The 12,454-nt window shown below is 37.2% G+C and overlaps 1 protein-coding gene across 1 annotated transcript in view; it reads right to left on the bottom strand.

Annotated features, from left to right (window-relative positions):
• LOC124525809 (cullin-4B-like) overlaps positions 1-12,454 on the bottom strand; it is a 120,456-nt gene that overhangs the window by 30,100 nt on the left and 77,902 nt on the right. The window contains exons 17-18 of the mRNA XM_047098391.1: positions 4,407-4,512; positions 4,163-4,335 (exon numbers count right to left, since the gene is read on the bottom strand). Coding sequence (XP_046954347.1) covers positions 4,163-4,335; positions 4,407-4,512 — 279 coding nt within the window. The remainder of the gene's footprint in view (positions 1-4,162; positions 4,336-4,406; positions 4,513-12,454) is intronic.

The raw sequence follows: 12,454 nt of genomic DNA on the forward strand, positions 1-12,454 counted from the left end.
CAAAGGAGAAATAATGACCAACACCACAGAAACCACTGGAAGACCATATTATGAAAAATCATATGCCAACAAATTAGACCCTGTAGAAATAACTGATAAATTACGAGAAACGTAAAATGCCAAAACTGAAATAGGATGAAATAGAAAATTTCATCAAACTGATTACTCTCAATGAAATTACTCAATAATCTAAAAACTCTCAACAAACAAAATTCCAGAACAAGACGGTTTCATAAGTGAATTCTATCAAAACAGAAGGATAATACCACTTCTTCTCAAACTATTCCATAAAATAGAAATGGAAGGAAACTTTCCCAATTCACTCTATTAAGGCCAGCATTACCCTGAATCCAAAACCAAAGAAAGACAACACAAAGAGAACTACAGGCCAATATCCCTGGTGGACATGGACGCAGCAGTTCTCACCCAACTAACAGCAAACAACATTCAATAATACATAAAAAAATCATTCACTATGATCAAGTTAAATATATTCCCAGGATGAAGGATAGTTTGATATTCCCATATCAATCAAGGGAATATGTTACACTAACAAGAGAAAATATAAAACTATACGATCATTTCAACAGATGAAGAAAAAGCATTCTCAAAGAACAACATTCATTCATGATAGAAACCCTCAACAACATAGCTTTAGAGAGAACATATAAAGGTCACCTACGAAACCTGTAACAAACTTCATACTCAATGGGGAAAAACTGAGAGTTGAGGAACAAGACAGGGATAACCCACTCTTACCACTTTGATTCAAATTAGTACTTAGAAGTCCTAGCCACATCAATCAGACAACAACAACAACAACAACAACAACAACAACAACAACAATAAAAGGCATACAAACTGGTAAAGAAGGAAAACTTTCACTATTTGCATATGACATGAGGTACTGTATACAGAAAACCCTAAAATCTCCATGAAAAGAAAAACTACTAAAACTGATCAATGAATTCAGTAAAGTTTCAGGATACAAAATCAACCTACAGAAAAGGCTGCATTTAAATACATTAAAAACGAAGTCACAGAACGAGAAATTTAAGAAAATACTCCCACTTACAATTGCAGGAAAAATAATTAAGTCCCTAGGAATGAACCTGACCAAAGAGGTGAAGGACCTGTACTCTGAAAACACAAAACACTTACGAAAGAAACTGCAGATGACACAAAGAAATGGAAAAACATCCCATACTCAGAGATTGCAAGAAGAAATATTGTTAAAATTCTAAACAACCAAAGCAGTCTATACATTTAATGCAACCCTTATCAAAATACCAAGAGCATTTTTCATAGGACTGAAGCCAATGATCCTAAAATCTATGTGGAGCACAAAAGACCCCAAATATGTGAAGCCACCTTGAAAAAGAAGAACGAAGTTGGAGGTATCACAATTCCAGATTTTAAGTTATATTATAAAGGTGTAATAATCAATACAGCAAGGAAATTACATAAAAGTAGACATACGAATCAGCAAAAAGAACAGAAAACCCAGAAATAAAACCATAAATACATTAATATTCAACAAAGGAAGCAAGAATATGTAAAGTCTCTTCAATACATACTGATGGAAAAACTGGTCAGGGACATGAAAAAGAATTAAAATGAACCACTTTCTTACCCAATACACAACAATACATCCACAATGAATTAAAGACCTCAAAATGAGACTTGAAACCATAAAAACCATAGACAGAGCATGGGATTTCCAGATATGTCTCCTAGGTCAAGGGAAAACAAGCAAACAAACAAACTATAGGGACTACATCAAAATAAAAACCTTCTGCATACCAAAGAAAACAATTAACAAATTAAAAGACAATGTACTGAATGGCACAATAAGATCTCTGCAGATGACATAACTGATAACGGGTTAGTATTCACAACATGTAAAGAACTGATACAACTCAGCATCCAGAAAATAATCCAATTTAAACATAGGCAGAAACCTTGGACAGATATTTCTCCTAAGAGGACATCCATATGGCCAACTGACACAGGAAAAGATGCTCAGAATCATGGATCATCAAGGGAAATACAAATCGAAACTACAATGATACATCACCTCAAATAGTCAATGGCTAAAAAAAAAAAACAAAAACAAAACAAAACACAAAAAACAAAACAAAAACAAAAAACCCAGAAGAAAAAGCAAGTGCTGATAAGGATGCAGAGAAAGGGGAATTCTCTTACACTGGTGTAGCTATTTTGGAACACAGTAAGGAGATACCTCAGAAAGTCAAAAGTAGAACTACCCTATAATGCACCAATTTGGTACTTACCCCAAAATGCCAAAACACTAGCTCAAAGGGATACATGCACCCCTATTGTTTGAAGCATTATTTGCAAAAGCCAAATTAAGGAAGTCACCCAAGTGTCCAGGGAAGGATAAAGAAGATGTGACACACGCACACAACCAGAAATAGTAAAAAAGAATAAAATCTTGCCATTTGCAACATGGATGGAGCTAGACAAATCCTGTATGATTTCACTCATTTGTGAAATTTGAGAAATAAAACAAACAAGTTAAGGAAAAAAAGCAAGAAACAGACTCTTAACTCTAGAGAACACACTGATGGTTTCCAGAGGACGGGTGGGTGTCTGTGGGAATCGGATATATAGGTGTTGGGAATTAAGGAGGGCACTTGGAAGAGCACTGGGTGTTGTGTGGAAGGGCTGAGCTACTATACCGTCTACGTGAAACTAATATCCTAATGTATGTCAGCTATAATGGGATTAAAAGTTAAAATTTAATAAAAAATGGTTCAATAGATATTCACATGCAAAAGAATGAAAGTGGACATTTAACTCACACAAAAATTAAATTTAATTAAAACCAGAAAACAAAACAAAACAAAACAAAACAAAGAAGACAAATACACAAACAAAAGCTCCTCAAAGAAAACAGGGAAAAAGCTTCAAGACACTGGATTTGACAAAAAGCACAGGTAAAAGCAAAACAGACAAATGTTACTACATTAAACTTTTTTGTGCATCACCGCATAAAGTCAAGAGTTGAAAAGCATTCTACAGAATGAGAAAATATTTGTAAATCATATACATATAAGTCATTAATATCTCAGAGGTTATAAATAATTCCTATAATTAAACAACAAAAATATTAAATAACTCAAATTAAAAAAAAAAAGGCAAAGTGCTCGAATACACATTTTTTTCAATGATGATATACGAATGGCCATAATGCACATAAATAGTTGTTCAAACTTATAAATTCTCGTAGAATGCAAATCAAAATGATACTATCACTTTTTTGTCCTAGAATATCTACTATAAAAATATAAATACTAATACTAAGACGACGACGACTACTACCACTACTAACAATAATAATAATATCAATAGAGAAAATAAGTTTTGCCAAATATGTGGAGAAACTGGAATTCTTCTGCACTGCTGGTGGACTGTAAAACTTAGAAAATTCTATGGAATATAGTATATTGGTTCCTCAAAAGAAAATTAAAATAAAATGGCTCTACGATCCAGCACACCCACTTCTGGCCAAATGTCCAAACAATTAACAGCGCGGAGTCTCAGAGATACCTCTGTGCAGGCATGTACACTCATGTTCACAGCATCATTATTCACAACAGCCAAGAGGTGGAAGCAACCCAATGATCATCAGTGAATGAATGGATAAACAAAATGTGACATATTCATATAATGGAATATTCAGCTGTAAATGAAAAAAAATCCTTTTACTTGCTCCTTAGCTATGTTTTTAATGAAATTTGAGGACATGATACTAAGTGAATTACGCCAGTCACAAAAAGACACATACTTGAAATACTTATGGCTCTTCTTATATAAAGTACCAAAATTAGTCATATTTAAATAAAATTTAAAAAAATGTTATTTACCAAGGCTGGGGTAAAAAGAAAAGAGTGTCTTGTTAAAACAGATTTTCTATTTTTTTGAAATGAAAAAGTTCTGCATATCTGTTGCACCACAGTGTAGATATATCTAACACTACTAAACCATACACTTCAAAATGCTCATGATGGTAAAATTTTATGTTTTTTACCAAAACACAAAAAACATATTATTCTAATTACTACTGAACCAAAAAAAAAAAAGACTTCTTAAAAGGCATCAGAAAATTAAAGTGACATTAAAGTGAGAAACAAAGTACCGTTTCTTTCATCTGGATTTCATTGATCTTTATCTTGAAGAGTTTGTGTTTGAATTCCTCATTACAAAAAAATACATCACCATCTTCCACATCTCTGCCCTTGGGACTTTTGATAAGAACTCTAGCTCTGCCACAAGCTAATGACTGTAGAGTTCTTCTAAGTTCTCTATCCTCTGAATGAGAAAAAAAAATGTTTAGCATTTTTATTACAGCACAGATTTAAACAATTACAATCATTACTTACCTACTCCAGTAGCCACCTTAATTTCTTCTAAGCTGAACCGATTTCCTTCATTAAACATCAACAGCACCAATGTTTGGAAAAGGGTTACCTGAAGTTCTTTTTTGCCCTGTTAAAAGCAACATTCTATTAATTTCGTATAGAAAAATACCAATTTAATGATGATGTAGGTATGACTGTAGCTACTTAAAATCCTCTCTATTTATTATATTAAAATATTAATAGTAATTGCAACTTGAGTCCTGTTGAGGTCAAAATAGAGCTAAAAGTGGCAGACATTAACAGAAAAAAACAGCATTGGCTGTTTCCACAATAAATAAACACACTTTCCACTTTAGAACTAACAATACATTAGATATTTAAAAACCAGAAAAAATATTTGTGTTATCACCACTCATAATCAAGGTACTAAAGGTGGGTAAACCATTTCCCAACTGCTTCTTTCAGTCACTATTCAAACACTGATGGTAACAAGAAAGATTACAAAATTGTTCTCCTATTTGAGACCATTCAAAATATTAACCTTAAATTAATTAAATATTAAAGGTGAAATCTGAAGTTTCAAGCATAAGGGGGAAAAAACTCCATGACACTGGTCTTGACAACAACTTTTTGGATATGATACCAAAATGTATGATTTGGCGTTTACGAACCCAAAGGATGAACACAGAGGAAGGGAAGGAAAAATAAGATCAAAACAGACAGGGAGACAAACCGTAAGAGACTCTTAAATACAGAGAACAAACTGGGGGTTTGTTTGTTGGGGGCAGTAGGGTGGGGGCAGGGGCTAACTAGACGATGGGCAGTAAAGGTGGCGACTGCCAGGGTGAGCTATGGGTGTTATACGTAAGTGATCATTCACTGAATTCTACTCCTGAAACCAATACTACACTATTTTAACTAACTTGAATTAAAATAAATTTCAGAAATAAATAAACAAAACCAAACAGGTGAGACCAGATCATAATGGAAGTTTTTGTGCAGGAAAGTAAATAAATTTATTCATTATTCATTTCAAGAAAATTAAAGGTAACCTATAGAATGGCAGGAAATACTTGCAAACCCATCTATCTAATAAGGAGTAATACACAAATATATACAGTACTCGTAACTACTCAACAGGAAAAAAAAAATCCAAAATAAATCCAAATGAAAACAGGCATAGGGCCTGGATAGTCATTCTTCCAAACAAGATATGTGAATGACCAACTACATGAAAACTGTATGAAACATCATTAGTTAGGGAAACAGAATATCCAAAAGGGAAGTTCCTCATAAAATTAAAAATGGAACTAACATACAATTCAGCAATTCCACTTCTAAGAATATAGTTGAAAGAAAAAAATAAAATCACTACATCAGAGAAATATGTGCACCTGCTGTTTGCAGGACTGTCTACGGTAGCCATGACATGGAAACAACTTACGTGTCCATGAACAGAAAAATGTATAGAGAAAACGTGATAGATTAGCTTACACAGACAGGTAAGATAGGTATGACCGGCACACAGGTAAGATCAGTATATACAGATATAAATAGAGTTTAAAAAAATAATAATACAGAAACAAGGGAATATTATTTATCAATAAAAAAGAGAACTATGCCATTTCTGACAACAAAGATGGATCTTGACAGCATAACTGTAGTGAAATAAGATACGGAAAAACAAACACCATCCCATGGAAAGGGAGAACTACAGACCAATTTCCCTGGTAAAAATAGATGCAAAAATTCTCAAGATACTAGAAAACCAAATGCAACAACAGATTTAAAAAATTATTCCCCACTAGCAAGTGGATTTATTCCTGGGCTGCAGGATTGGTTTCATACTCCCAAATCAAGCAACGTGATACAACACACTAATAAAAGGAATGATAGGAACAACATGATCCTTTCAATAGGTGCAGAAAAAGCATCTGACAAAATACAGCACCCTTTGTTGACAAAAAAAAAAAACCAAAAAAACCAAAAAAAAAAAAAACAAAAAAAAACCTTAAGAAAGTAAAAATAAAAGGAACACATATCAACATCATAAAAGACTAATATCCTCAGTGGGGAAAACGAGACTTTTCCCCCTACAGTCAAGACCATGACAGGAATGTCCATTCTCACTACTGCTGTTCAACACTGGGTTGGAAGTCCTAGCCTCATCAATCAGACGACAGAAAGAATTAAAAAGCATCAAAATCAGCAAGGAAGAACTCAAACCTTCACTCTTTTACTCTACATGGAAAAATCCAAAAGACTCCACCAAAAAACTGTTAGATCTGATACATGAATTCAGCAAAGCTGTAAGATATAAAATCAATGGACAGAAATCAATGGCATTACCACACACCGATTATGAAGCAGCAGAAAGAAAAATAAAGGAATGCCATTTATAATTGCACTAAAAACCATAAAATACCGAGGAATAAAATTAACTGAAGAGGTAAAAGATCTGTATCTTTAAAACTATAGAAACTTTATGAAAGAAATTAAAGAAGACACAAAGAAATGGAAAAGGATTCCATGCTCGTGGATTGGAAGAAAAAATGCTATTAAAACGTCAATTCTATCCAAAGCAATCTACATATTCATAGAAGTCCCCAATGAAGTAGTATCAGCACACTTCACAGAGCTATAACAAACAATTCTAAAATTTGTATGGAACCAGGAAAGACTTCAAACAGCCAAAGTAATGTAAAAAAATAAAGCTAAAGCTGGAGGCATCACAATTCTGGACATCAAGCTTTATTACAAAGTTGTAATTGTCAAGATAGCATGGTCCTGGCACAAAACCAGACACACAGATCAATGGAACAAAACAGAGAGCCCAGATGGAAGAACTGGAAGATGGTGATGCAGGAGGACACTGGGCTTACCTCGACCTGCTGATCGCTTAGACTCCACCCACATCTGCTTAAATAACCCAGAAAACCACCAGAAGTCTAGCAGATTGGACTCTCTAGAGCCAAGGGTAGACAAGAGGCCCACGCAAAAGGGTAGGAAGGGCAGAGAGGCGGTGCGCACTACACGGACTGGTGGGAAGGAGCCGGGGCAGTGGAGGGCAGCCCGCCTGGCAAGACGAATCCACGAGTCTGGATTACAAAAGCAGAGGGGCTGGACTACGTGAGTTCTGACAGCCAGTGGCACTTAACATCTGGAATGTTAAAAGTCAACAGCTCTGCTCTCGGAGAGCAGGGAGGGCGAGAGCACACTGGGAGGGAGAGGTGTTGAGCCCCTGAAGACAGAGCTCAGCTCGGCATGGGAACAAAGGGCGCTGGCAAGCGCCATCTCCCTCTCCCACCCCCCAGCTGAAATCCCAAAGGGAACGCAGTTCCTGTCACCGAACTGGCTTGCACCTCGCAGATGCCCAACACTGTGCTTTGGTGGATCCATCCCTCCGATGGGTCTGCCTGCCTCCCTCCCTCCCAGTGCTGCAAGGCCCCTCCCGCCAGAGACCACTGACAGCAAAGCGAGTTAAGCCTGCCCCTCCTGCCCCATGCACCTTGCGGATCCCCCCCCCCCCCGGCTAATACACCAGATCCCACTGAAGCAGCACCACAAACCTGGCAGTGTGCAAGTAGCCCAGACAGGGGCCACTCCACTCCACAGTGAGTCCTGCCCCTGGGAGAGGGGCAGATAAGGTACACACCAGTCTGACTGTGGCCCCAGCAGTGGGCTGAGGTCAGACGTCCGGTCTGACTGCGGCCCTGCCCACCAACACAAGTTACTCCACACAGCACACAGGGGAAGTGCCCTGCAGCTCTGTGCCACTCCCGGGACTATCCAAAATGACAAAGCGGAAGAACTCTCTTCAAAGGACTCCAGGAAGTAACGACAGCTAACAAATTTATCAAAACCAATTTAAGCTATATAAGTGAACAAGAATTTAGAGTAGTAGTCATAAAATTAACCACTGGGCTTGAAAACAGCATAGACGACAGCAGAGAATCTATTGCTACAGAGATCAAGGGACTAAGAAATAGTCAGGAGGAGCTAAAAAAATGCTATAAATGAGGTGCAAAATAAAATGGAGGCGACCACAGCCCGGATTGAAGAGGCAGAGGGGAGACTAGGTGCATTAGAAGATAAAATTATGGAAAAAAGAGGAAGCTGACAAAAAGACAGAGAAACAAATCCGGGAGTATGAGGGGGAGAATTAGAGAACTAAGTGATGCTATCAAACGTACCAATATCCACATAATAGGAATTCCAGAAGAGGAAGAGAGAGAAAAGAGGCTGAAGACGTACTTGCACAAATCACAGCTGAGAACTTCCCTTATCTGGGGAAAGAAAAAGGCATTGAAATCCAAGAGGCACAGAGAACTCTCTCCAGATGTAGCTTGAATCGATCTTTTGCACAACATACCATAGCGAAACTGGCAAATACAAGGATAAAGAGAAAACTCTGAGTGCAGCTAGGGATAAACACACTCTAACATATAAAGGGAGACCCATAAGACTAGTAGCAGACTTAGCTACTGAAACTTGGAAGGTCAGAAAGGAATGACAGGAAATCTTCAATGTGATGCAGAGAAAAAAATACGCCCTCGAGAATCCGTTATCCAGCAAGTCTGTCATTCAGAATAGAAGGAGAGAGAAAGGCTTTCCCAAACAAACAAAAGGTGAAGGAATTCATCACCACTAAACCAGCCCTACAAGAGAGCCTAAGGGGGATTCTGTAAGTGAAATGTTGCAACGACCACAAAGTACCAGAGACATCACTACAAGCATGAGACTACAGACATCACAATGACTCTAAACGTTATCCTTCTATAGTAACACTGAATGTAAATGGACTAAATGCTCCAAACAAAAGTCATAGGGTATCAGAATGGATAAAAAAAAAAAGACCCATCTATTTGCTGTCTACAAGAGACTCATTTTAGGCCTGAGGACACCTTCAGATTGAAATGAGACTGAAAGATGGAGAACTATCCTAGTACCAGAAGTCAAAAGAAAGGTGGAGTAGCCACACTTATATCAGACAAACTAGACTTTAAATTAAAGGTTGTAACGAGATGAAGAAACGCATTATATAATAATTATAGGGTCTATCCATCAGGAAGAGCTAACAATTTTAAATGTCTATGCACCAAATTCTGGAGCCCCCAAATATCTAAAACAATGAATCACAAACATAAGCAACCTTATTGATAAGAATGCGGTAATGGCAGGGGACTTTAATACTCCACTTACAACAATGGATAGATCATCTAGACACAGGATCAATAAAGAAAGAAGGGTCCTGAATGATACATTGGATCAGATGGACTTGACAGATATAGTTAGAACTCTGCATTCCAAGCCAACAGAATATACGTTCTTCTCGAGTGCACACGGAACATTCTCCAAGATAGAGCACATACTGGGTCACAAAACAGCCCTTCATAAGTATAAAGGAATTGAGACCATACCAAGCACACTTTCAGACCACAAGGCTATGAACCTTGACATCAACCCCAGGAAGAAGTCTGGAAAACCACCAAAAGCATGGAGGTTAAGGAACACCCTACTAAAGAATCAATGGGTCAACCAGGCAATTAGAGAAGGAACCGAAAAATATATGGAAACAAATGAAAATGAAAATACAACAATCCAAGCGCTTTGGGATGCAGCAAAGGCAGTCCTGAGAGGAAAATACACTGCAATCCAGGCCTATGTCAAGAAACAAGAAAATCCCAAATACAAAATCTAACAGCACACCTAAAGGAACTAGAAGCAGAACAGCAAAGTCACCCCAAACCCCGCAGGAGAAGAGAAATAATAAAGAGCAGAGCAGAAATAAATAATATAGAATCTCAAAAAACTGTAGAGCAGATCAAGGCAACCAAGAGTTGGTTTTTGAAAAAAGAAAATTGATAAACCTCTAGCCAGGCTTCTCAAAAAGAAAAGGGAGATGACCCAAATAGATAAAATCATAAATGAAAATGGAATTATGACAACCAATCCCTCAGAAATACAAGCCGTTATCAGGGAATACTATGACAAATTATATGCCAACAAACTGGACAACCTGGAAGAAATGGACAAATTCCTAAGCACCCATACACTTCCAAAACTCAAACAGGAAGAAACACAAACAGACCCATAAACAGTGAAGAAACTGAATCGGTCATCAAAAATCTCCCAACAAGTAAGAGTCCTGGACCAGATGGCTTCCCTGGGGAACTCTACCAGACATTTAAGGCAGAGAAAATACCTTTCCTTCTCAAGCTTTTCCAAAAAACAGAAAGGGAAGGAAAACTTCCAGACTTGTTCTAGGAAGCCAGCATTACTTTGTTTCCTAAACCAGACAGAGACCAAGCAAAAAGAGAGAACACTAGGACAATATCCCTGATGAATATGGACACCAGCAATTCGAATTCAACAGCATTTAAAAGGATTATTCAACAAGATACCAGCAAATCGAATTCAACAGCATTTAAAAGGATTATTCACCATGATCAAGTGGGATTCATTCCTGGGCTGCAGGGCTGGTTCAACATTCTCAAGTCAATCAATGTGATACATCACATTAATAATAGAAAAGGAAAGAAAAAGCAAAACAAAAAAAAAAAAAAAAGAAAAAGAAAAAGAAAAGGAAAGGACCATATGATCCTGTCATTCGGTGCAGAAAAAGCATTTGACAAAATTCAGCATCCTTTCTTAATACAAACCATCGGAAAAATTGGGATAGAAGGAACATACTTAAACTTCATAAAAGCCACTTATGAAAAGCCCTAAGCTGATATCATTCTCAGTGGGGAAACACTGAGAGCTCTCCCCCTGGGATCAGGAACACAACACAGATGTTCACTCTCACCGCTGTTGTTCAACATAGTGTTGGAAGCTGTAGCATCAGCAATCAGACAACAAAAGGAAATCAAAGGCATCAAAATTGGCAAAGATGAAGTCAAGCTTTCACTTTTTGCAAATGACATTATATTCTACCTGGAAAACCGAGAGACTCCATCAAAAGTCTATTAGAACTGATACATGAATTCAAGAAAGCTGCAGGATACATAATTAATGTGCAGAAATCAGTTGCATTCTAATACACTAGCAATGAAGCAACAGAACGACAAATAAAGAAACTGATCCCATTCACAATTGCACCAAGAAGCATAAAATACCGAGGAATAAACCTAACCAAAGATGTAAAAGATCTGTATGCTGAAAAGTATAGAAAGCTTATGAAGGGAACTGAAGAAGATACAAAGAAACGGAAAAACATTCCATGCTCATGGATTGGAATAATAAATATTGTTAAAATGTCAATACTACCCAAAGCAATCTACACATTCAATGCAATCCCAATCAAAATGGCCCCAGCATTCTTCTCAAAGCTAGAACAAAGGATCCTAAAAATGTATGGAACCACAAATGACCCCAAATAGCCAAAGTAATACCGAATAAGAAGACCAAAGTGGGAGGCATCACAATCCCAGACTTTAGCCTCTACTACAAGGCTATAATCATCAAGACAGTGTGGTAGTGGCACAAAAGCAGACACGTGGACTAATGGAATAGGATATAGATTTCAGAATTGGACTCACAAAAGTATGGCCAACTAATCTTTGACAAAGCAGGAAAGAAGATCCAATGGAAAAAAAGACAGTCTCTTTAACAAATGCTGCTGGGAGAACTGGACAGCAACACGCAGAAGAATGAAACTAGACCTGTTTCTTACTCCACTCACCAAAATAAACTCAAAATGGATAAAGGACCTGAATGTGAGACAGGAAACCATCAAAATCCTGGAGAAGAAAGCAGGAAAAAAAAACCTCTCTGACCTCAGCCGCAGCAATTTCTTACTTGACACACCCCCAAAGGCAAGGGAATTAAAAGCAAAAATGAACTATTGGGACCTCATGAAGATAAAACGCTTCTGCACAGCAAAGGAAACAATCAGTGAAACTAAAAGGCAACCAACGGAATGGGAAAAGATTATTGGCAAATGATCTATCAGACAAAGGGTCAGTATCCAAAATCTATAAAGAACTCCCCAAACTCCACACCCGAAAAACAAATAATACAGTGAAGAAATGGGAAGAAAACATGAATAAGACCCCTCTCTAAAGAAG

Source organism: Lynx rufus, unplaced genomic scaffold (genome assembly GCF_022079265.1).
Source record: "Lynx rufus isolate CCGP_SWC_20201006 ecotype Redwood Valley unplaced genomic scaffold, mLynRuf1.p SCAF_48, whole genome shotgun sequence".
Taxonomy (NCBI): domain Eukaryota; kingdom Metazoa; phylum Chordata; class Mammalia; order Carnivora; family Felidae; genus Lynx; species Lynx rufus.